At 42.9% G+C, this 26,999-nt stretch overlaps 1 protein-coding gene across 2 annotated transcripts; it reads right to left on the bottom strand.

The window, feature by feature from the left end:
- Positions 1-1,910: 1,910 nt before the first annotated feature.
- Positions 1,911-26,999, bottom strand: ATP7A (ATPase copper transporting alpha). 2 transcript variants are annotated; one of them, XM_085060068.1, is made up of 23 exons: positions 26,913-26,999; positions 20,682-20,825; positions 18,426-18,915; positions 16,915-17,646; positions 15,973-16,179; positions 14,874-15,037; positions 14,061-14,222; positions 13,366-13,442; positions 12,966-13,191; positions 12,382-12,615; positions 12,011-12,102; positions 11,459-11,586; positions 11,151-11,305; positions 10,720-10,854; positions 9,722-9,916; positions 9,363-9,545; positions 8,861-9,074; positions 8,067-8,213; positions 7,439-7,581; positions 6,955-7,158; positions 6,288-6,405; positions 5,688-5,790; positions 1,911-5,335 (listed from the first exon to the last, which is right to left on the bottom strand). In XM_085060068.1, the coding sequence occupies exons 2-23, from the start codon at positions 20,787-20,789 to the stop codon at positions 5,059-5,061; spliced, it is 4,494 nt and encodes a 1,497-aa protein (XP_084916194.1). In that variant the 5' UTR covers positions 20,790-20,825; positions 26,913-26,999; the 3' UTR covers positions 1,911-5,058. The 2 variants fall into 2 exon arrangements, with proteins under 2 accessions (XP_084916194.1, XP_084916195.1); XM_085060069.1 differs by lacking the exon at positions 26,913-26,999 and adding an exon at positions 26,717-26,886.

Raw genomic sequence — 26,999 nt, 5'->3', positions numbered from 1 at the left:
GACCATCCTAGGAAGGCATTCCTAGGGATATGAAGCAGCAGCTGTACTTTAGACTGGCACAGCCCTCTCCTGCATGATCCTGCTGGCTTCTTTAGCCACAAGGAACAGGACTCTGCAAGTTTAGGCAGACCAAAGGCTTTGGTGCACTGGGGTGTGTGTTTGTGTGAGACAAACGGGAGGGCTGTGGTTTGGAGACCAAGAATTTGCATCTCCATCTGTGTCGCGTGACCCAGGCAGCAGAAACTTCCTGCTTTTAGAACCACCCCCTGCAGTTTAAGCTTCCACTTAAAAACAGGCTGCAGCACAAGGTCTGAGTGTTCTTTTCTCCTTGCAGTGGGAGATGGTCAATATTCAAGCACAGGGATTGTGTAGGAAAGACAAAGAGCATCCAGTCTGGAACTGTGGGAAAAACTGCCTGAGAAACAGGCACAATCCTGAGAATAAAGGTGTGTATCTGCTGGCTGCTCCCTCACCTGGCCGATGCCTGCACCATCTCATTCTCAACATCTGCAGGGACAAAGGGCAGCAGGACTGTCCATGCAATAAATTGAATGAGGGGTTAAACCAAAAATGCTGGAGAATCGTCTCTGTGTCTCTTTTCCCTGCACCTGAGTGTGTGTGTGTGAGTACTGCTCTCCAAATCTCCTTAAAATCTTTAGAGATGTGTTTAATGGGATACAGACAACCCAATCTTACCTGGTCAGCAGTTTTCCTTCATGACCGAATGTACAAATTCACAGCTACTACTTAAATTGTCCAGTCAACTGGAAGGGAAAAAAAAAAAAACCCTAACATTGCCCATAGCACAGCTCTGCTATCAAGGCAGATGCTGAATTTGGAATCAGTCTGACCTGAAGGGCTTGTCATAGTGTTCTGCAGAGATGTGGTCTAAAAATATTACTTAAAAAGGCAAAAAAAAAAAAAAGCATTTTAAAAGATGATGTAGCCATACTGAACTGAAAGCATCTAGGAAGTGGTTCAAAAACCCATGCAGGAACTGCATGCTGGTAAAATGGAAAATGGATTCCATCAAGCCTGAAAACCTGATGTTTGAGGCAGCAGCTGCAGAGGCTTCCAAATTAACCCTGGCTAGGACAGGCTGCAGGAACACAGCATTTCTGTGCTTCAAGTGCCCAAGAAAAGAAGTTTTAAACTAACATGAATGCTACTATGATCCACAATATCCATCAGAGCCCGAGAAGCTGGTATTTTTCACAGTGCATAAAAGGTATAAAATGAATGAACCTGTATTTGATTAAGTAATTTACCCTATTTTTCCCTAACAAAACAGTGATATGGAATGTGCTCGCTGCCACCAAGGGAGGTGAGGCTGCTCTACTGAACTAAACTGAGCTCAAGTAAAACTGAATTCAGGAGCTCATAATAGAATTTACTCTGGGACAGCTCATGTTTTCACTTAGGAAACATCGACTTGCCAGGTTTCAGGAAGGGAAAGAGATTTTAAAATTCCAGGAGAGTCTTAGTAATTTTTAATTCTTTATTAAACTTGGCTTTTCTTGAATCACAATGATGTTGGCCAGATGAATGCAGAGATTTTTGTGTCACACCTTGGTCCCCAGGATTTGAGGCCTCTTGGCTATTAATGAGCACCTGAGGTTTTGGTATGGCTTTTTTTTTTTTTTAATTCAGTCAGAGCTAAAATGAAACAGTTCCATTTGAAACAAGAAGGTTCACACACTGCCTTAACCCAAAATAACTCAAGGCCTAAATTAAACAATCCTAAATGTTTTGGTTACTATTTCTGTGCAACAAACCTGTATTTTCCAAACCACAACTGCCAGAACTGTAAGTTTCCACACCTGATGGGGCATACTAGGCCAAAGAGAGTCCAAGAGGATGAAACTACAGAGTAAGCAAAAAATATTTAAAGGAGATGAAAGACCATGATGTAAGAGACTTCGGATGCTACATTTTTATTACACAGCTTATAATTGCCATTATAATGTTGGAGGCACAGTCTTAATAGAATAGGAAACGTGAGATGGCATGTCTTGAGATGCAAAGAACTGTAACAGCCCTACATTAACATCCCAACCAGCACTTGCTTCTCCATTCTTCATGAGGAAAACTGAATAACAAAACTTCTCCTGTTTAAAACATTTGGAAGTTCCAAGCAAAAAAAAAAAAAAAGAAAAAAAAAAGAAAAAAAAAGAAAGCATAGTTTTTAATAAATAAAAGTGTTTTCTTGCTTCCATTGTGTTCTGTCAACTTCACATTTTTCTTTTGTATAAAATTGCAAGTGTTTTAAACTCTTTTAAAAGTCGTTTAAGTAAGTTTGGTAAGATTCAAAGAGCAGTTTTTAAAGCCTGGAGCATATGTATACCTTTTTATTAAATAAAGCACAGGTTTATAAATAGCTAGATACAGAAAACAATAATATAGACAAAGGAGTAATACAATATTGTTTGTAACGGAGGATTTCCAAGTGATATTTTAAATTTTTGAATCCAAACTATCTCCAAAAGGAGCAACCTATGTACATATTAAAACATTTACATTTGGGAAAATATTTAGCTCCCACATGATTCCACTTGCACTGTACATTCAAACGGAAAGATATTTTGGTTCTTCAATGTAAAGCACCTTTTGTAATATTTTAATCACAAGATAAACATCCTAGAAGTAATGATTTCACCTTTGGGGAGTGTTGGACAGAGAACCTGCTTTCAAAGACCTGAATTTATCACAACCACCTTGCCCCTTCCTCCACCCTTGGGCTCAGTTATTTCCTGGCCCCAGAGCCTGATCCTCTGGCTGGCCCTACAAGCTGCTCTCACATCCCTCCCAGCCAGCAGCTGCTCTTCCTTATTCCCTGATAATGATCCTGCACCTCATTAAGTATCCTGCTTTGGAAAAAGAGCCTTATTTTGCTGTACCTGGATCAAACACTGAGTTTCACAAAAAATTATAAAGCCTAGGAAAACACCTCTCTTGGGAAAAAGTTGGAGGTAAAGCCATAAACATTCAACCTACACAGCAATTAGACAACAAAAGGTTGAAGGCAAAGTGCTCTAAAAATATATTTGGAAATAGTTTAATGCTGCTTTATCTACCAGGCAGGAGTTGAACCCTGAACTACCTCCCTGTTTCCTGCAGCAGGAGGACAATGTGTCATTTCCATGCCATCCACTCTGTAACCAGCAGTGAAACTCTGGCTGGAGAACTGAGACCACCCACAGCACAGACAGAAATATGCAAATACTTCCTTTTCACCTGCACAACCACACCAAGAACACTGAGAAGGAAGGTGGAGAAACAAGACAACTGAAATCTCTGCATGATAGTGAAGCTCTAAAACCCATCCTAACACAGCCAAACAGCTTTGGGTAACAAACTGCTTTGTAAGAACAGCTGTGCTGCTGCAAACTGAGAATGAAACCTCATGGAATGGCTGTGCAGTGATGTATCTCAGCATATAACAACACTACATATTACGTACAGCTATCACCTAATTTATAAAAATATTCTATATTCATGTAGAGATAGTAAGAACCCAAATCCTGCTACAGAAATATTTTGTTTCTTGAACCAGTGGCAGCAGCTGCTGCTCTCCTCACTGCAACCCAGGTACTCTGACTTCCTAACAACACATCCCCAGCACAGCTCTTCTGCTCTCACACAACAGGATCTTTCTGGTAGTTCTCAGATAAAATGCAAGAGCTGTTTGCTCAGGACTTTCACATACACAATCTATGGCCTGACATCAGGCTTTGAGTTAAAAAGCAGAACATTAGAGAGAATCTCTTTATCTACACCAATCTGAGTATTTCTCCTCTACACACACAACTGGTACGTGTTTATACCATGGACTGCACTGCACAATGAAATTCAACATTATTGAACCCAGCAACTGCTGCCAACAGCCAACTCAGCAATGGATGGGGAGAGCAAGGTTCAGTGAGTAACAAACAGGTGATCAGCTACTGACTGATAAGCATCTCTACTTCTCACTGAAGGTATTTTTGATATTAATGATTTCATGATCAAAACCTGTATTTTGATATTGCAGTTCAGTATCATATGACAACTGTCTGAATCCACAATGCTTGGATCTGCACAGCCCAAGCAAAGAGTTTGGATCAATCAATGGAGTGATTGTTGGCCATTCCTGGAGTACAGACATCTTTAAAGCAAAGCCTGAACTGTAAAGATTTTAAAGGCAGTCTGAGTGACAAACCCTGCTGGTTCATTTAAGGAGTGCCAGTAGATTCTGGGGGGTAGTACTGACTGCACTGCTCCTTCCTAAAGCTGAACACTTTGGCTATTACCACCTCACACTGATATTGCATTCAGGTGTTGCAGCAGGTTTTGGCTTAGGAGAGGTTGGCAATGAGCAAACCTCCCAACGCAGACAACCTTCAGGCAGACAGTCTGAGCAGCAGGGGCGTCGTGGGGCAGGATGTGCAGAGCTCAGTGAGGGTTCAATCCCAAACCTCCCTATTATCTGCCATGCAGGAATCCAGGTCACATGGAGACAATGTGAAGTCAGAGTGTGAAAAGCTGGAACCAGATGTTGACAACAAGAAAAGGCATTGGAGAGGAATTTCTGGCAGAAGGCAGGCTGTGGAAGCGAGGGGGTTCTGGAGTAAGGCACATCTCTCTGCAAACAGAACCTTCAGTATTTTGCAGATGCAAATTCACCATTTTTTAACACAGTACTGAACTTGACTATGCATAAAATAGCCTGGTATAAGACTGGGAAATCAGTTTCTGTTTCCTTACTTTCCTTAATTGTATTTTGACAATTTGCCAAAAAAAAAAAAAATGCTATACTGCAAGCTCCACGGAATGGGAACATTCCCTGTTTGTGAGCATCAACAGCCCGGCACCAGATATTTTTGGTAAGTCTAGATTAATAACCAGAAAAGACTCTGGAAACTCACTGCAAAAACTACCTCTACACTGAAGAAGAAATGCATCTAAAAGACCTCCACAAGGATCAGTTAATGCACAGACCTCACAGCAGCTGTTTTGGTTGTGTTTCTTCTTCAGGGTTTTTTTGTTTTGCCTTAATGGGGGATGGGAGGAGCAAGTCTTTCATAAGGCTGTGTCATCATCTTCTCCAAAATCCCCCACCAGCAGTGAGTGTTTGTCTGGCTCGCTGAGGACTATGCTGTTCACTGAACGCTTGTCTGAGAACAGTGAGTTGATGGAGGCTCTGCTGTAGTTGATGATCCGATCCATCAGGCTCAGCTTGGGGGAGCCAGTGCCTGTCTCGTCGATCCCCACGTGGACACTGATCTCTGATGGGCTCTTGTGCCTCATCTGACCACGGGCACGGAACTCCAGCTTCTCAGAACTTGGTTTCTGGTACCTAAGGAAGGAAAAACCCAAAATATAACAATACCTCTGAGACTAGAGTGAAGTACACTGAAATATGATAGAAACTCTATGATCCTGCACAAGGCAGACACACTTATAATTTGACCAACAAGATTCCTCACAAATACACAGAGGAATTTCCCATTCTGAACACACTTCTGATTTGTGCATTTCTCTCACATTAGAAATGACATTTTTAAACACTACTGTCTGCTAAATACAGACTTGCCTGAATTGTTCTTCCAAAGGCTTCAAAATCTCTCATAGTTCCACATTTATTTTCTCAAAGTAAAAGACACAAGCTTCAGCTCCAAGTTACAAACCACATGACTGTCCCTACTCACATCTTTAAGAGCAAAGAAGAAAGCACAACAGAGACTGAGGAGGCAGCCATGGCTGCAGATCCCATCCAGGGCTGTAGCACCAAACCAATGGGCAGGAAGACACCTAGAAAAGTAAACCAGCAGTAAGTTCAGAGCAGGAGGACTGCATCATTCCTGTAGTAACAAATACAATTTCATGTGCATTGCCTACTTTTAGTTGTTTTCAAATTTGTTAACAAATAGGATTTTAGTTTAGACAACAAACATTTAATACGTAAGGATTTGTGTTCTATCTCAACCTCAGGTGAATACACACCTGGATGTGTCTCACTGCCATAGTCTGAAACTCAGAGCTGGCATGTCCTGCCCACCCTGCAATAAAACTGCTTGTTGACAGGATAAACCTTTTCTCTTGAAGTTACTTCAATGTGCTGAGCAGTAACCACAGTGTGGGAGAAGAACAGCTCACAAACATTCCACTGCAACGTCTCCAGGCAGACAACTCTGCCCTTACTGACAGCCTCCAATAAAGACAATGGAAACCCTCCCACACACCAGCAAATCACTGCAATCTTCTACTCACTGAGCCCAATGCAATTAGTGCAGGCAACACTCACACACCTGCAGCTATGGGAACTCCAATGAGATTGTAAATCAGAGCAAAGACAAAGTTGATCCGGATCCTCTTCACAGTTTTCCTGGATAAATCTATGCTTGCTACCACATCCATCAGGTCATCCTGCAAGGTCAAATGTTTATTGGAGCAGTCAGAGAGACAGAAAGCACACATGTGGTGTCAGCATAGTCCTGTTTTACAGCTCACTCCAGTGCACTGGATAGAACAGACTGATCACAGTAAGCCCTCTGGAGGCTGCAGAGCCCAGACAGTCAGCACCAATCCTAGTCCAGATGTCATCATAATCCAAATAACATCCACAGCACCTCAGGACAGCTCCAAACCCTGACCACAATCTGCTAGGATGTTGCTGATGTGTAGGAAGAAGTGCCTGTAACCCTGGAGGTGTTGTGGTGCATTACCCAAATGCTATTTATGTTTGTCAAAGGACAGGTCACTTTATCCTCCTTTGCCCACTCTCAAACTTTAATTACCCCAAAATGTGCAGTACCCAGACAACTTGGAAGTTTCCTTCATCAGAGAATCACCACTGCACTACACAAACACGATGAACACAATCTCTCTTCCAGTTCTCCCAGAGGTTGTGCACCTCAGCAGTGATCTGCACCATTCAGACCCCTCTTATCAGCCCCTGTAACTCAGATTTCTTACCCTAATGAGAACCACATCAGCTGCCTCGATGGCCACATCAGTACCCGTGCCAATGGCAATTCCCACATTGGCCATGGCCAGGGCAGGGGAGTCGTTGATCCCATCTCCAACCATGGCCACGCGCTTCCCTTCGTCCTGCAGCTGCTTCACTTTGGCCACTTTGTGTGAGGGGAGAACCTCTGCAAACACTTTGGTGATGCCAACCTGGACAGAGACAGAGGACACAACTGTGCTGCAGCTTTTCTAGCAGCTGTCAAAGCTCCTGCCTGGAATGGTGTGGCCAGGAAAGCGAAACCCTCGGTACTGCTCATGAGCATCAAACAATGTTATTTCCATTCTTGTGTTCCCTCTTTACTCCCAATCTTTTAAAATTACCATTTTTCCCAACAGACCAGTTCTCTGCCAGCCACCAGCAATATCAGCATACCCTACCACCCTTCCTGCTGCATCCAGCTCCAGACCCAGGCACAGGACAGCTGCCTACCTGAGAGGCAATGGACCGGGCTGTTTTGCTGTTGTCACCGGTCATGAGGACAACTTCTAACCCCATGCTCTTCAAAGTGTACACTGCCAGCTCAGCCTCTGGCTTCACAGTATCTGCAATAGCTATCAAGCCACAGAGCACTCCTAAAAACAGAAAGAAAGTGTTTGTAATAAAGATCTTGGTTGATGTAGGGAAAAGAAAAAACAAGAAAAGAACTACCCCCCCCATAAGAACAGTTCCAGAACCAGTTAACGTTGACAGTAAAAAGGGGAATGAGAACAGGTATTGGGGCAGCAAGGTTTAAATACAGAGCATGGAATGTCCAGCCACAATTTAAAAAAAGAAAACCAAAGACCCACATTCCTTTTTTCCCCTCTTCTTCCCCTTTGCTTTTGTTGAAATCTTTGCATTGTATTATTATACCCAAGGCCCCTGTCAGCTAAGAAATGCAGAAGAGCCTTTTCCATAGGAAAGTGCTGTAAAATTAGTTAATGTTCTCTTTTCATCCCATTACTCTGCTTCAGGTACAGCTGTTATGACATCACTACTTATAAATTCCAATCGAAGTGACATTTTATGTGATAATCAGTGACAATCAAACTCAATAAAGGAGCAGCACTGAACTCACCATCCACAGCTGCCAGGACAGCCGTGCGGCCTCTCCGCTCGTGTTCCATCATGGCTTTGTCCACCTCACTTCTCACCACAAGGCCATTCCTGCTCATCCATTCCCTGTTCCCAATGAGAACTGAGTATTTCTGAGAGGTCACAGTAGCTGAAGGAAGAAAAAACAATCCATGATGTGGATAACCAGCAAGCTTCCCTGCAGCTCATTCCAGCATGCACTGAACAGCACTGCAGGGAATCCAAACAGAAATAAAGAATTTCTCAATACTTTCTGCCCTACTAATCTCTTCATGTGTCCTTCACAAGAGAGACACCAACATTTCTTCAGTCCTGGTGAGTTACCCCATGTCAGAGGGCCAAAACCCACAGGTCAAAATACAGTGAAGGACCAAGTGCCCCTCTCAGCACTTCTAATTTCTATATAACAGCCCAATGGAGTTGAAAGATCTAACCATGAGCTGTTCTTGAGTGAAAACTAATCAGTTATGCAAATATGTGTAATTTTGGCTAGCAAATGGTAGCTTGGGATGAAACAAAGTTAAACCAGAGAGAGCTGACAGACATGTCCTGTATGATTTTCCAGTTCCATATTCAACATGTAACTTGAAATTGTATTTAATTTAAATGTTCTGAGTGATGTGTGAGCATGAAATAAACTAATGAACAACTATTTAACGTGTGCCTTGATGTCAGTCCAGCTCTTCAAGGCAGAAATACGTGACCTCACTCTCAAGGATCCCAAAGACAGAAAAGCAAAAATTGTCCATTTTTTTCTCTAATACAGAGTTAACTTACTTGGTAGTTCAGCATCAATTATCAAAGCAGGCTGCACTGATTCATCTGCATTCTCCTCAATTTTCACAAGTGTCACATTTTTAACATTGTTTTCTTCAACCATTCTGTTTTTCCTATAGAGTAATGCTTCAATATTGGTGACCTTGCAACTAATGCCACAGCCTGGAACTACCTGAAAATCTGTACATGTCCCAAGGGTTTCTGAGTTCAGTTCCTAGGGAAAAAAAGGATGGAAATTGATGAAGTTTTTAAATATGTAAAAGCATGATGCAATTACAAAGCCCACAAAATAAAGCACAGTTGAACAAAGAGGAGGGAAATAATAATCAAAATCTGAGTGAAGCATCTCATATAGTGTGATTTATGTGGCTCCACAATTTTCTGCTTTCCCAATGAAATAGAGCAATTACTTCATATGTATGAACAGTCTGGTATTTACAAAGTACTGCAAGGGAGGTTCTTCCCCAGGGGGAGAGCAGGTGGAGGTGTGGAAGCCACTCACCTTTTTGCAGTACTTGGTGATGGCTGCTCCGAGGGGATGCTCGCTGTTGCTCTCTGCTGTCCCCACAATCGCCAGCATCTTGTGACGAGGGAGTTGGTTCCCCTCCACCAGGAACTTCACCTGCATCACTTCTGGAGTCCCATGGGTGATGGTCCCTGTTTTGTCAAACACAACCACCTTCACCTGCAGGAAAAACAGGAAGATGCAATTCAAAGAACCAAGCACAGAGATACAGATTCCTTGGAAAACTTGAACCCAGAGTGATGACGCGTCACTGGCGTAACACGGAATATCCTGAGCTGAAAGGATATTCCATGATGTGCCCCAACAGCAGCTGGCACAATGCCCCCAGCCCTCACCTTGTGTGCCATCTCCAGGGGCTCCCCACCCTTGATGAGGATGCCATTCTGGGCCCCCACGCCCGTGCCCACCATGACGGCAGTGGGGGTGGCCAGGCCCAGCGAGCAGGGACAGGCGATGCACAGCACGGTGATGGAGGCCTGGAAGGCGAAGCGAATGATCACCTCTGCTGCTGCAATGCTCTTGTTGTAGCCCTGCGGATGGAGGGGCTGGTCAGGGAAGGAACTGAACAACAGCAATGACACATTCAATCACAGGCTGCCTCAGGTGTTGGAAACACCTGCTAGTGTATCAATACTGAAGTAAAGCACAAGCAAATTATGCAAAACCTAAGACAAATGATTTAATTAATGGCTAATTAACCAACTTCTGTTCTATACTACATCTACCCCTAATCATTTTATTTATAGAGCATTTCCCTAAATGAGACACCACATGCTACAACCATTTAATGATGCACTGTAATAAAAGATACTGTATCAAAAATATATACCGTAAGGAGGAAAAAATGAAGATAGCTTTCCCAGAAACCAATTAATTGTAATCATAAATAGTCTTGAAAAAAGGAACCTGTGATCTAAGCAACCCTTAAGTGCAAGATGGGATCCCAAACCTCCTCTGGCATCTGTAATAAAGGTGAATTGCCCCGATTCCCAAGATGAATTTAAACAGAGCTATGTACATAATTGGAGCTTGCAAGAGGAAGGACTTCTTTCCCCACAGAGGAGGGATGGATGGTGGGAAATTTTTGATGTTTAAGATCTGCTTCTTTTAATTAACTTTTTTTAAAATCCTAACTTTCAGGAGTGGATTCTCTTTAAGTATAAATGCAGCAGTGATACAGTATAAAAAAAACTATAATGTAAAAAATGTAGTAACAAGAGCAATAACACTGACTGCTTACTAGGATAATTCAGAAAGGGAACCACTGTAGTCTAATAGAATTGTAAGGCTGTTCATTAAATATTTCAGAAGGTGTTTAAGGAGATTTACTTACCAGAAAGTATTTTTCCACTATTTCAAAATCCACAAACCCAATTATAATCCAGGCAAAAAGGGTAACCACAGAGACAGCCACAATAAAAGGAACAAAGTAGCCACTAAGTTTGTCTGCAAATTGCTGGATAGGAGCCTGGGAAAGAGAAACAATGTCACTCAGCACCATCATGTTTCTTCTCTTCTGTGCCTTCAGACACAATCACAGCTGCTGCTTGCAGCACACTTGCCACATTTCATAATTACAGCTTTACTTAATAAGAGGATGAGACTTGACTCAGTAGACTGGATCAAAGTGCTTACTCAGCAAGAGACTTCATTACGCAGCCTCAATTCAAATCTAAGCAGTCTCAGCCACTCCTCCAGTGATTTGGTGTGCTGGTGCCTGCATGAGACAGCAAACCCCAAGTGCTAAATTTGATGATACTCTACCTTTGAGGTCTGGGCCTCCTCCACGAGTTTAACAATCTGGGACAGAGTGGTATCAGCTCCCACGTGGGTGGCCGAGATCAGGAGGGACCCATTCTGATTGATGGAGCCTGCAATAACTGTACTGCCAGGCTTTTTAGTCACAGGCATGGCCTCACCTGGGGAAAGGGCAACAACAGGCAATACTGCTGAAAAATGCACCTTTGTGACAGCTACCAACTCCTAACAAGGGGGAACATCAGCTTCAACTTTCCCTCTGCAGGTTTGTTTAAAGGAAAACAGTTTTACACTTGGAAAAAGCAAATGCTGACCTGTGATGAGAGACTCATCCACCATGGAGTGTCCTTCAATAACTCGGCCATCCACTGGGAATTTGCCTCCTGGGACCACCTTGACAATGTCACCTCGTTGGACCAGGTCCACATCCACTTGCTCCTCACTGGAATGGTGCAAATGTTTTCTAAGAGACTGGAACTGGAGTGACCCAGGCACTACACACAAAGCATAACCCCACTGGCTGGCATCAGTGCATACAAAAATGATCAGAAGAAAGCCACAGTGCTCTTTGAGATGGCCTATTTTATCATAATTTTGTTTACTTTCCCGTTAAGAAAATCCACTAATTGTTTTTTCTTTGCTGTGATAAGACAACAAACCAAAACCCAAAAAAACTAGCAATAAAACAATAAACCAATAAACCAAATCAGGGCACTGTTCATTCTGCATTTCAGTATTTTTAACTGCCAGCAAATCTTAAGTTATTTGCTTCACAGTTCTATAGGATAGTAAAATTTGTCTGTGAATTAAGCATATTAACAACAAAAAAAAGAACAACAGAAAAAGCAAATGACAAAGCAAGATACCTTAAAAGAACGTTATCAGGGCCCAAGGTAACAATAGTAGCTTCAGTAGCTTGCAATGAGATTAGTCTTGCCAGTGCTTCTGAGGTTTTACCCTAGAATAATAATTTTCATATTTTTCTGACTATACTACTGGAGAAAAAAAGAAAGCTGGGTAAATGGCAACTGTGTATGTTGCAATTTACCCTCTTAAGAAAACACTTCCCACAAACAGACTGATATTACGTCATTACATATTTTTACCAGTTCAGTTACTGAAGTTGATTTTACAAGGCAGAAGGTTCAAAGAACCCAGCACAGCTCTTGCATGGGTGTTTTTCACAAGGCACACAGCATTCTGAGGTGATTCTCAGTTTGGGTTTTCTCTCCCTCACCTTTGCCACGTGCTCCAGCCAGCGGCCCAGCGAGATGAACACGAACAGCATCGGGGGAGTGTCGAAGAAGGTGACAGGGTTCACTTTGGCTTTCTCAGCCATGGCAACCAGGAGGATGACAAAGGAGTAGAGGAAGGCAATGGATGTTGCCAGCACCACCAGCACATCCATGTTGGCAGTGTTGTGCCTCAGTGCTCTGGAGGCCTGGATGTAGAAGTGCCAACCTCCAAACACCTGTAAGGGCATTTCACACACATCTCTAACACACAGCAGCAGCTTTTCCATTTCATTTGTGTTATTTGCCTCTTCCTGAACAAAATCCCAGCTCTAGCTGGGGCTGTGCTCTCTCCACAGCACTCTCATATATTCCCAGTGCCCTCCCAGTGGGATTCAGCACCTCTCCACTGCCTGCCCTGCTCTACCCCACCCCTGACAGTCCCCAGAAGCAACTATTTTGGCAACATAACCCCAAAATCATTTTGCATCAGCAGAATTATATTCACTTTTAAAACTTAATTTCTTCATCACCTTCCATTTTGAGTGTTTAAGCCCAACAAAGCAGGAGTTGCCATACCCTCACTCACCTGTACAGGGACACAGAGTAAAAACGACAGGAAATTCATGACAGACAGTCCTGGCAGGAGTTGATATTCCAGGACCATGGAGGAGTGCAGGGCCTCCATCTCCTCACTGCTCATGTTGTGATGTGCATGAGCCTCTGAGAGCTGGCTGTCCATCACCATCATGTAAATCATCAGCCCCATGACAGGGATACAGAAAACCAGGCTCACCACAAAAGACCTTTTCCACCTCAGATTTAAAAGGAGAAAAAAAATGGAAAAAAACTTGTATTGCAGTCAAGTGCTGGAGAACATTTTAACTATCAAGTCTGCACAGACACACAAAAAATCAGAAATTGATGGCTGATTAACAAAGAACAATTAAAGATGTTTATGGAATCTTAGTATGTCTAGGAATACTTACTGCCTGATTTCCTGTTTGTGATCCAGATGACTGGCAGATCTATCCTTTTTGACTAAGGAAGTAGTAAAACCTAAATCCTAAGGAAGAAAAGCACAATAATAAAAAAAGAGAACAGTCAGTTCTAAAATACACTTTGTGCTCAGTTATTGCCTAATTACTGATGGTGCCAGTCTCACCTTTGATTAACTTTATTAACATTTCTGATATGAAATGTTACTGTTGTCTGTCACTATTGTTTAGCTACCTTGCAAAAAGACAAAAGGAATCTGATGCAGAAATTAACCTTTCTGGAATAAAATGCTGTTCTAAAATGTGGCTTTCCAAAATGGCTGTTCCTAAAGCACAGAAATAAAGACATTGACAGAGAAAGCTGAGAAACTTATTTCACCTCTGACCTGCTACAGTACTTTATTTTTAAATAAATGTGCTTCATTTTTCTACAAACTCACAGCTTATATGTCCAAATCTACCATGATCTGGCTTTAACAGTATTTCTGTGGCAAACTTGGGCAAAGTTGTAACAGAGCATTTTTGAGCCAGAAAACACAAATTAGCTGCAGAAACCTACACTAAGAACAAAGCAGACAGAAGAGAAGAGACCTATTTTTAGCTTTAACAGCCTTTTATTTCTGGGATGTGTAACTCTTCCAAGGACACTGGAATTTTTTGAGAGTTGGTGCCTTCATGAAACTCACCTTTATCACTTGTATGACATCTCGAGGACCAATGGCCTCAGGGTCATATTTGATGTGGGCTTTGTTGGTTGCAAGAGCTACCGAGCAGTACAGAACACCATTGGTCTTCATGAGGGTGGATTCTATCTTGTGCACACAGGAGGCACAGGTCATCCCTCTCACCTGTAAAATAAAGGTTCCTTCCTGTTAGCAAACCCACACGTTACCTGAGAAATGCATCTTAAAACGTGGGAAAAGTGCTTGTGACTGTGGTGCATTATTTACTGCTTTGATCTGGGGTGTGAAGCAGTGAGATGGATCTTCCTAGTTAAGGATGTAGAATCATGGAAGGGTTTGGGTTGGAAGGGACCTTAAAGACTATCCAGTTCCAACCCCCTGCCATTGGCAGGGATGCTCCCACAAAATCATGCTGCTCAGGACCCCCTCCAACCTCCCCAGAAAAAGCATAGCTTAGAGATAAGGTTATCAAGCCCTGCTAAAGCTCTGTTGGCTCCTCAAGCTCAGAGATGGGGGACACTGAGCTACACTCAGCTTCAAAAAGAGAGAGAAAAAAAAAAAAGTAAATTCTGGTAATAGAGCAATCAGAAATATCAGGAATATTTCTCTGCCTTTTCAGCATCACTGTAGTGAGGCAGCAGAGTTTGCAGGACAGGATATCATTTGTGACTCATACCTGACATACTCTTGTACTTCATTTTTTGTAAATTAAGCTCTATTACATGATTAAACTTGAGGGAGTGAACACTAACACAACAGGCACATCCAACAGACAGAAGTACTAAAAGCAGAGGGTGGGTTTAACGATTTGCTTACAACAAGTTCCAGAATTCCATCCCCTTCCCCACAGTGTTCCATCACGGTGGCTCCGAAGCCCAGCTCCCGAATGAGCTCTGCAATAGCTGCAGGGTGAATGACAGCAGGGTTGTACCTCACTTCTGCCTTCCCTGCCATCAGGGCAACAAGGATCGAGTGTATCCCTAGGAAAGAGAACGTGTGAGTGGCAGATCAGGCTTTTAATCCTGCATTTATGGTAATGTGAGGGCACTATACAATTTATTGAAATTGGGAAAGTTTCCATGTTGTGCATAAAGAAAAACAGCTTCATGATTGGAAGCTACACCAGTGCCAGCACCTCAGTGTAGGTGTGACACATGAAAGCATTGCTCCACATGAGCAGCATGCTTTTAGCAGTCTAACTACAAACATTCTGTCCATGCTACATGAAAAATCTGTTCTCACTTAAAAGAAATTTTTCTAAAACACAGTGCCTATTTCTCTGATCTGTATTTATCATTTCTAGAAGAGTTTTTTAAGGGAGAACCTGTATGAGAAAGGGCAGATCTAACAGCGCAATTCTACTGTGCACTGAGAGGATTTAGGTTCATCCATTTTCTAGGATGAAAAAAAATTAAAATCCAGGCTAACTTGAAACCCATCCATCTTCATTACAATAATTAAACACAGTCTGCATTAATAACTGTTACATCACAGTCATGCACCTGTTTGCTCCTGCAAGTATAATCACAGACACCACTGTCCTGACTCTTTCAGCAGAGCTAAAATTAACCTGTGTGCCTTTAATCCACTCACACTGTCCTTCCTCACAGCTCCCTCAGGCACACATCTGCTTCTGCGTTTCAGCTGCACACCTGGGCACCTCCCTCCAGTAGGAAAAGCTTGTTTTACTTTTAAAAGGATCTCTATTTGATCCCTGGATTCTTTGGAGCATTCAGCTGCTGCTTTTGCAACAGCAGTGTCTGGGCAGCATGTCCATAAAGCAGCAAGAATGGACCAGAGGTGAGCAGGAACAGCTGTCCTGACAATCCACCCCTCAAAAATACTGCAAAAGTCAGATGGATTCTCCAAAACAAATGCTTGGAAACGTAACAGACCACACTGACACTCATCTCACCATCTTCTCTTCTCAGGTTCCTCTCGATGTTGGCTACACACGAGGCACACGTCATTCCCGTCACCTGGACATAGCACTTGGAGATGGTCTTGGTCTCCTGCCTGCCAAGGTGGGCTGGTGGCACTTTGGAGGGCAGCTCAGGCTTGTGAGAGTCCAGCTGTGCTTTGAGGGAGGGCTGAGCTTTGGCCACAGGGAGTTCTGCCTTTGCTGGAAAGGAGATTGCAGTTTGTGACACTGAACAGCCACCGCAGCGAGGGATGAGCTGCTGTGACACAGTGCTGTTCATTTAGACTGAAAATGAAAATGTTAATTGTACACTCCTCGTCAATCTGATCCATCCACCTGGCTGTCAGTTAAGAGGCAGCAAAAGAAAGCAAGACAGAGGTGGGCCACTGATTAACTTACTGTTTTGTTATTACTTTTCCTTTTGCTTTTTCTCACTGTCTTTGTTCTGTTGCACGTACTTTGTCCTCTCCTGTAGGCGCAAGCAAAACCTCTGACTGCAACCTTAGCTTTACACACAGTTTTAGTGACTTTACCTGGAGCACAAAGCTGAACTTGTAAGCAAGTGCGTGTTTCAAAAGCAAAGTCAGTGTTTTGAACCTGAGATAAAGGCTCTGGAACTCCAGGCCTCTGCTCCTTACAGCAATTCAGGGGGAAAAGGATTAAACATGAGTACACAACCACATCTACAGTTATTGACACAAAATAGCACTTATCTGACATATTTATATTGCCAGACACCTCAATTATTTGAATCAATCTGATGTATGAAAGGATGTGCACCCTATCTTTAATTATCTCTTCAGCAGTGAAGACATAAAGCTTCTCCTGGCAAGCACAAAGTGCACGTCAGCTGCTAAATTTCAGCTTGGGTAGTACCAAATCCTAAACAAAACTGCCCAGTCCTTGTAAATTTAAAAACATTTTGTGTGTCATTACCTGGAAAAGATGCATCAAATCCCATATCCTCTATGGAGGACCTCAATTCTTCTGGGCTTGTCTGCAGTGGGTCGTACTCTATAGTCCCATTTCCATTTGGGAGAGAGACACGAACAGATTTCACACCTGCCTTTTGGGACAGGACTTCCTCGATGGATTGCACACAGGAGCTGCAAGTCATCCCCTCAATATTGATCACAACAACTTGAGTGAGGGGCTGGCTGGGATCCTTGGAAGCTGGGTGGGATTTCAGTGGAGTTGCCAGCGTGGGGAAAAGTGCCATGTTCTCATGCTCCTCAGCAAGGCTGACTCTGAACCTCTCTGGAGACACATTCTGCACGGCTTTCCTCAGCTTTTCTATGCTAATTAAGCTTGGGTTGTAGTTTATAACAGCAGATTTGTTCTCCAGTGAAACCACGACACTCATCACTGCCGGGAGCACTGATATGGTGCTCTGGATGTTGAGGACACAGGAATTGCAGTGCATCCCCTCAACTCTGAACACAACTGTCTTTGTCCCAGACCTGCTGGAGTTTTCTCTCTGTGATGCCTCAGAGTTTCTGGGCTGAGCAGTTCTCAGCTTCTCCAGGTCAATCCCACTGAGCTTCAGCGGTCTAGGCTGCTTTTTGAATGATGCTGTGAAACCTGCTGCTTCAATTTGCTGTTTTATTTCTTCTGCTGTAATTAGATGAGGCTGGTAGACAACAACAGCTTCCTGATGGTCCAGGGACACTGCAAATTAACAGAAACAAGTGTGTGTCACTGCCCTAAGGATAGATAATAGGCACATCACAGGATCTCATTAAAGCTGTCCAGCAACACTTTAAATGGTCAGAAACATAACTGCAACAGAAAGGAGATTTCATTGGTTTGGTAAAGATCAAACAACTTAGATCTTCAACCAGTTTTTGTCTAGTACTACAACAATTTTCAATTCCTCACATTTTTGCTCTTTCCCCAGTATTTTCACAAATGGCATCACTACTTACTGAATTTATCCTTTTTTAGGTGTCTATGGCAATACACCTATCCCAAACCTAATTATACAGGTAAGTTGGTCTTGCCTTTAAGATACATTTACATATATGCCAATACCAATTTTTAATTGGGCAGAAAAGATGAACTATTATTAATTACGATTTTAAAAAGACATCTGGTATTAGAGATTTCTATAACTGGCAATAAAATTATGGAACACAACTCCTCCAGGCTTTACCACATGTAAAGCAACCACTGAACAAGTGTCACACACGTAACAGCAACATCCTTCCCATAATTTGGGTTTCTTTCTTCACTTCTAGTCCACATTAAAGACATAATTAAATATGCAGTTCCACAAAGAGTCACTGTCACACTCAGCTATCTCATCTAAACCTGCAATACCATCAGAGAACACACAGCATGGCCAACTTCAATTTATATCAAACCACACTATGGGGTGTACCTCTAACCTGTTAAATTCCCTGCAATTTGCCAGCTTCAATTTACACAGAAACCCACTCAGGTTTTACCTCTAATCCTCTGGATTCCCTGCAGTTTGCCAAGCTTCCCCTCGATGGTGCTGGTGCAGGAGTGACAGGTCATCCCATCGACTTTCAGGCGCAGCACAGCGCTGCTTGCCTGGGACCAGCTGGAATCTTCCCAAGTTCCAGGCGTCACCTCTGGCACAGAAATGCTTAAATCTACTCCTGGGACCATCTGGGTAATCTGGCTGCCATTGATGACGGAAGGGATGAATGTCACCACTGCAGTTCTTTGATCAGAGGACACTTTCACATCCATGATGCCTTTGTTCCTCAGCAATGTGGCGCAAACCTGCCTGGGCGTTAGGGCTGACTGGGCAGGCAGGGTGAGGAAAATTGTGTCAGGTAGAACAGGTTGTGGGTTTGGCTCAGCCAGGGTAGCATCAAATCCCATGTCACAGATGGCTTCCTGCAGAGTTGCTGGAGTTTGCACCTTGGAGTCGTAGATGACCACAGCGTTCTTGTCCTCCAGAGAGACCTCAAGGGGATAAACAAAACAAATTAGCAAACTGCAACACGAAGAGTTGAGAACTGACACTGCTCCAGACTAGAAATTGCTTTTACTTGCAAGTATTAGCAATACTCATCCAGAATAACTTTATCTTGCACTACTTACCTTAAAGAGCAAAGCCACCACCCCTGAGTAACTCCTGCTCTCCTGTGCAACAGCAGGGCTGGAGAGAACAGATCCCAGCCTGACTCCCTGTTCCAAAATCCTTGGCTGGCCACTTGTACTTACAACATCCAGACAGCACCAACGCATTTAATGAAACCTCCAGAGCCAAATCCACCTGAATTAGGATGACTAACCCAATTCAATCCCTGGAGCAAAACAGCCCACAGAAGAAACCCAAATCTGTTACAGTAATTCTAACGCAGTTAGGAGTAACTGCCCCCAGGCTACGAGGATGGAAGAAAACACTCTTTGAAAAAACCCACAGCTCTAAGTGGCAGTGAAAGGAGCCCAGGATTTCCAGGCAATGGAGGCACAGACTGGTAACTTGCTGTGAACAAATACCTGCATCAGTCTTCACCAAAATTCCCTTTAGACACCTGATATGTGACAAACATTAAAGAAGCTGTTTTTCCTCTCTCTGTACATTTTGGTGATTCAGGGACATCCTCATTTGGTAACCTTTCCCATCAGATGGTACAAGTATCCTCAATTTAATTTGCTCCCAACAGATGATACATCAAACACAATAACTGCAGTTTCCAAAAGGAAAAAGCAATGCCTGCCAGAGGCCCAACGCATTATCAATTCAATTCTATCTTTCCTCTGGGCAAAGGTACAACCTAAAGACCATAGACGTGATTAAATTATATCAGTTAAATCATTTTAAGAACTACCTTTCCTCATTTCTGTCCCAATTATGGGCCTTAGCAGAATTAGCAGCCTGGACATTTATCGGTTTCATTGCAGACTAACCTGAAAGCAGCTGTTTGTCTGTATTAGTCATCTAGCATTCATGCCCCTTGCTGACCTAATTCATAATCATTAAACAATTGATCACCCCTCCCAAATTAAAATTGTGGCCCAGTTCTGGGAAGGGAAGTGTTCACCCAAGACATATCCACTACAATAGGAACAACCTTTTGATAAAACCAGGAAGATATTATTTTCTTTAGAGTAAAATCAACAATTACAGAATGTAACAGGATGCTTTTAGAACACAGAAACTAAATAAATAAACTTTTAGATTTTCTCTTGTTAGAGCTGTTCTTTCTACCACAGGTTGGGTCACAAAATTAATAGGAGTCTACCAGCTTTCAAATTATTTCCATTATAAAAACTACTGTAAAATTATGTACTGTGCAGGGATAATCAGCTCACCCTGGAATATTCTACAGTCCAATATTTTGCCTGTGACAGAAAAAAGACTAACAAGTTTGGTATCTCCTCTGAGCTAAGAAAAAAGTTAAAATTAAGTCAGGCAAAGAAAGCCTGAATTAGGACAAATCCCATTCTTGCCCCGTTTTTCCCCATTACTTCAGAATACTGAATTAATTGTAAAGCAGAAAATTAAGAGCAACAGATAATGACTGAGCTCCCACTACAGTAAAGCAAGCAGTTGCTTTTCTCTTATTTACCACAAATACACTAATGCACCTCCAACATCAGCCTCCCATGAAACAGACAGAATAAAACTCTTTCCACATTATTTTCCTCCCTTGGAGCACAATTTATCATGGTTTCTCATACAAGAACAAAGCTTTGCTAGAAACAGTGCTAGAGTCACTTACTTTAATGTTATGGATCCCATTCATCTTCCCAAGGTGCTGCTCAATGCTCTGGACACAGGAATTGCAGGTCATCCCCTCCACACCAATGGCCACAGATTTTGCCTCCATTGTGAATTTCTACTCAGGTCTTCTCATTGCTGGTGGCTAAAAACAATCAAGACATTAGTTCCTAAAGAATTTCACAGGGACTGAAATGAAAACAGGGATGCAGTGGAAGGTGTCCACCTGGCAGGGGTTGGAATGAGATGAGCTTTCAATCCCTTCCAAACCAAACCATTCTGGGCTTCTACGATTTAACAGAACATCCTTCACCACAGGTAACTCTGGGAGATGTCAAAACCTGAGCAGACCTGAACAAAATGAAAAACTTCACATACTTATTGCCCTGAATTTTCAAAACGAGAAAGCATTCAGACATCTTTTATTTGATTTGGGTTACAATGGAGATCATTTAATTACATGCAGAAAGCTGTGAGTCACTGGTGTGTGAGATTAAATTATAGGGAGAAGCAAGTGAGAGAGAGAGGGACAGCAGCTCCTGGAATGCTAAAACAAGAGGATGGCACGTCAGCCACAATGGCACAGCTGATAACTCTGTTTTTCCACATTTCTCTCTCATATATTGCCCTACATTAGCAAAAACAAGTGATACTGAAATTAGCCCAGGAAGCTTTTTCCCCACACCTTGTTCAGAAAGGTCTAATTTCTGCTTCTCTGAAGAGTTTCATTATTATTTTTGCTCATAAAACAAGCCCAGAGAAAAAAAATTACTGAACCTAAATGAAATTAATTTGTAGAAATAACAGCTAATGCAAAGAACTTCTTTTGCCCAATGCATAAACTGTTAAGTGACTGAGGGGAAGAGAGGCAAAAGAAACAAATCTCCAGACTTTTTCTTAATATTTTGAAAGAAGTAATGCAAGTTATCATTGACAGAGAGGAAAATGATCACAGTTAATGTTTGGCAGCAATGGAAGCAACAGTAAAATGTGATGACTAATTGAAGAACTGAAGTGAAGCACAAGCTTTACTTGTTTTCTTGTCCTGAGGACTTATCTCAGAAAACTCAATTACACTGATGTTTAATAAAATAAATTTTTCTTGTTCCTTGGTGACATTTCCAAACTGTTCCCTGTTACAGAAGGCCTGAAGGGTTCTGGTTTCATTTTGAGACGTGCAACAAACCATGTAAGAATACAAGCAAGTTTCATCATGGAAACAGGTTTACCTCCCTGATGCACAAAACTAAATGTTGAATTTAACAAGAAGTATAAAACAGAACAGTGACTTTTCCAATAGATGAAATACATCTCATCCCTGCTAAGAACAGAAATAAGACAACTCTACCTGAGGAGTTATTGCAGATCTTACTTCTTGCCTGCTTTTACAAGAGCTGGGTAATTGGCAACACACAATATTTGCATGTGAATATTCATACATTTCAGAAATGTAGAACTGCCACTGACACAAGAATTATCAACCAGCAGAAAAGCGTATTTTAAGTAAATTTCATACAGGTCCTTTCTCAGACTGATCTGCACACACAGAGGTACAAAATACTTAAAAAAACCACCAAGTTACCCAAGAAAACACTTGCTTTCCTGTCATCCTATTGAAATGTGATCCTCTGTGCTTCCCCCAGTCCTTCCCTAAGGAATGCTCAGTCCACACCCAGCAAACGAGGACATAATTGTAACTCCACAGTCAGAGAGACACAATATTCCCACAAGTCTGAAGTACAAATAAAGTTGCAAAAAGCACTTGACTTACAGGGAATTTTGCGAGCACAACCAGGCACATGGGACAAAATGAAATGAGACATCACAGACAGAATCAATCTGCCCTCTGGTAAGGTTTGGAGAGACATGGATTTAAAAGCATTTCAGGAACACAACCAACTTGAACTGCCCTGACAACTGCACTGTTATTGTACTTTGAAAACTAAAATAAACTAAGGGGACCCTTTGGCTGTGAGATGCTATCCAAAATAATCAAAGGCTGGCAAGATGCTGCCTTGGAGGAGAGCTGGGGTACAGCTGTAAGCCAGGGAGAACCTGCTGAGCTCCTGGCTGCTTTGCTTGTCCTTTAATTTAAGAGACTCCAGCTACAGTACAATAATAGCCATTTTTACAAAATCCAGGATACAGTGCTAAATGTTCTCTGTCAAACTTAACAGCAGCCACACTCACAGTGCGCTGAATTAGCACTGGTTACAGTAACCCTCAGCACTGCTACCAAGCGCCCACCAGTGCATTAAAAACCCAACTGTTTAAATATGTAGAAATAACATTAAACTTTTTTTCACATCTATCATTATTTCAGTTTGTATGGACAAAGCATTTCCTCCGTTTTCTCAGTCTGTTTCCTTGCCCTTCTGCTCTTCATTCATAAACACAGCACAGCAAATCCTTTCCTGGAAGAGGCTGTAATCCAAACATGCAAAAACCATAGAGGCATAAGAACAAAAAACAAAAATAAATTTATTTTACCTTCCACAGCCCCAAAGTACTAAGATGACAAGAACTTCCATCACTAGCATTTATCTGTTGGCTCAAACTGTCTCTTCTTTCTGTTCTCTGACTTCCAGTTAAGAATGGCCCTGACCTCTATGACGTGAGCATCACTCACAGCTCCCTGCTGCTGGGGAAGACAACCAATGTGAACTTTTATTTGCTTTGTTGCATGCTGCTAACAGTTTTCATACTAATTTTAAAAACAGGTAGTTCTGTAAAAAAATGAGATGTGTCCAAATCTAAACAAGCCATTTGTGAGCAACACTGGCCTCTTCAATCAGTTACATGGTACTATTAACACTGAATTGTTAAGGACCCGTTTCTCAGTCTCTGTTTTCTGTACAGACTTGCTGAAATTTCCAAAAGCCAAACTGTCTGGATTTCAGTGCTCCTGATGCTTCAAAGAGACCTTGTTCTCAGAATACAGGGTTATACACAGTGGCTCTAAGCAGACACACATCCTTTTTTCCTCCCCTTGCAAAATTCCCAGGACAAGCAGTTAAATTTAAAGGCTAATACATGCTTACATCTAAGACTGTATTCTACCTTGTCATATTCATTTCATTTTTAATGCTCTGCCTCCTTTACAAGTGCTTCAAGGTAAAAAGAATTGGGCTGAAACTTGAATGAATTATTTGTTGTCATATTTCCTCCTCCCGACAACTTTAAATTAAGGAAGTCCATGACTAAGCAGACTGAAAATATCTGTTACACCAATGAATTAGGAGTAGATGCACACAAGAGGTACACAAAAATTAGCAATTTAATCCCAGTTCTCATCATTTGGGTCAACATTTTACCAAGTTTCCATGAAAATAGAAGTCAAAAGATCTGCATGAGGCTGTGGCAATCCATGTATTCCACAGCAATGGCTTGTACAAGTTAGCATGAACACATCCTTTTAAGTGAGATGCTAAGACATGGATTACACAGGTTTTAGAGGAAAAATAATGCTTTTATTCTTAACCAATGCATTGCTCCATCTATAAAACACCTTTACTATCAATTAGTAAAGAATTTTAGGATTTGACAATACAAGGAAATGGCCTTTCCCCTTACAATTCACTAGCTCTGTATTTAGTCTCATTTTCTTGAAGAAAGTCAGTGTTTCTGGGAAGTGAATGAAGCAATAGAAAGAGGTGATTTCTACTTCCAACAGAAATTTCTCCTTATGGAAAGGAAAATTTAATAATGATCAAGTACAAGGTGACTGAGACACTCATTCATCTCTCTAAGCATTTTTGATGTGCTAACACCAGTCACTGGAAGTACAATATCTGAAGCAAATAAGGTTAGACGAAGTCAAAGTTCAGTAACTCATAAACGCACACCATTACAGAAAATTTAAAAAACGAACAATGCAAAGGGGAAGTTACAACACCAGTATAAACTGAGAGCCCCATTTAACCCTACAAGAGGCACTCCTAATATCCAAGCTAACCCAGGCACCACAGAGCAACAAAGTTCTGTGCCCCACAGACACAATTTGTGCCCATTTTGGGATTAGCAGGGATACAACTAGGAAGGACAGGTGCTTCTGGTTACCTGTACAGCTCCAGTTTTCACCAGTTTATCCATAATTACCTTGACTTTATAGCTGCTGAAATTAAAAGAGGTCACAGCTTGGCAAATACCACACAAACGCCAGCAAAAGAATCTCTCAGGTTTAATTACAGTCTTTAGATGTTATTAAATTTCTAAATGGCCAATTGCTACTTAGCTCACTTTATTTATGACAGCAGAAAGCTAAATTACTTATTACATTAAATGGAAAAAAGGTGCCTGTCCCTCAATAGCTGCAGGGACCTGTGGAAAAGAGCAAAGGGCAGGAAAGGAAAAAGCTGCATCATCTCATCCCTGGGCTTCAAAAGCTGCCACAGCAGATGGTCCAATAGGGAAGGAGGAGGTTTTATAGGGTTCACAGGCAAACAGATCCATTTGAAAGTGAGACTAGGTCAGAGATATGTATGATAGGCCCATGGATAGGTGAGGCTTAATCACTGAGAGAGAAACTGTACATCTGCAATAAATGTCACAGCTACGTGACACTAAATAGGTTGTAATTCGTGTTGCTCAAGACTTAAACAAGCCTTGCTTGGTCAGCAGAGGATGGAAATTGCTATCAGGGAATTTATTTCTATACAAACTGCACAAGGAAAAAGGAAGCACACTGAAAGCATTCTGCTTCACTTGTAACAAGAGTTTAACAGTACTTGAGACAAATTCTTTGCAAATCCTTTAACTCATTATTGGCTTTCCATGACCTCTTCAAGTCAGATTTTTGGAGAACATGAATGTTTCCTTGGAAAAATCATAGGAAATATTAGGAGTAGAATATAATTTACAACCCCTTGTGTTGTGTGAGCATACGGAGGTCAACTGAGGCTCCTCAGTCTTAAGCTTAGTCTCACAGTACTCAGCAGAACAACATGGAATGCATTATACAGTGAAAATAAGAGTAAGACAGTAAACTACATTTAACGTTAGGTTTTGCTTCCCTGCTTTACCATCTGAGAAGGAAAAAAAAGCTTCAGGTCTTTGGTCTACTAAGAAAATACATAATTATTAATTTCTAATCAAGCTGTGTTTGAGCTCACACAGTACATTGCAATAAACACACCTAACTCCTACACTTCCTAATCTTCACCTATTTACACCCACACAATTCAGCAAGTATTTAAGTACAGAAACACAACATTTGCTGACTGTATGAAAGATTTTAAGCAACTTTACACTACGTATATTCAATTTCCAATACATGAATATAGGGGGGCAACGGTTAAGCTGTTTTGCTCTTGTTCATATTTGTGAGATTTCACCCCAAAGCATCATAAACAACTATTTTCCCTTTTCCAGACTATCCACACTGTGTTTTTACTGAAAGCATTGGAAAAAGGTACTTGTGCACAGAGTGCTGCCATCGTAAGGTAGCATAAGGTGACAAGAAAAAACACTAAGTGAGGTGTTTCAGAGGGACAAGCTGAGCAGCTCAGAACTGGAACACAAGCTCAGTGACTCGTGGGGTCAGAGACTCTCTCTGGCCATCGACAAGGGCTCAAGAGGGACTTTCCCAAGTGAGCTCCACTTACTGCGTGCCGAGCCCACAGTGTGGATGCTCCCTGCTAAGCAGAGCCCGCTGCGCTCCCGGCCAGCCCCGCTGGTCCCGCAGCAGCCCCGGAGCAGAGCCGAGCTCCTGCCGGGGCGCTGGGAAGCGGCTGAGCAGGAAACGCCGTTCTGAAACCGGGGCCGTGCTGGGACACCGAGATGCTACCGGGGCACCCCCGAGCCCCCCGGGACGAGGTCACCGGACACCCTCACACACCCCCCGGCCCCTCCGAAGGGCTGGACAGCCCCCGGCCGAGCCGGGCGTGCTTCGGGGCCCGGGCCCTCCCCTGCCCTCCCGCCGGTAGCCCAGCACCGCCGCAGCCAGCCGTACACCCCACCCCGCCGGGCACACGGTGACAACGGGCCGGGGGCAGCCCGCAGGGCGGAGCAAAGCCCTCAAGGCGGGTCCGCACGCACCTGAGGCCGCGGGAGCCTCCCCGGTCCGCAGCCACGGAGGGAAGCGGGAGCCCCGCGGGGGTCCGCACTGCCCGGGACAGCCCCGCAGGGCAGGGCAGCGGGAGCCCCGAGGCAGGAAAGGAGCAGCGAGGCGTGCCCCGAGCAGGGTCCCGGGGCGGAGGGGAGGGAAGGAGCCCCGAGCAGGCTCCGCACTCACCGCGGGCTCCCGGCGCTCCCGGCCCGGCTCTGCCCCCGCCTGCCACGTGACCCGCGCGGCCCCGCCCATCAGGGGACGCGGGCGGTC

Source organism: Lichenostomus cassidix, chromosome 4A (assembly GCF_008360975.1).
Source record: "Lichenostomus cassidix isolate B80296 chromosome 4A, HeHo_3.0, whole genome shotgun sequence".
Taxonomy (NCBI): Eukaryota; Metazoa; Chordata; class Aves; order Passeriformes; family Meliphagidae; genus Lichenostomus; species Lichenostomus cassidix.
This window is presented reverse-complemented; position numbering and strand designations above follow the sequence as displayed.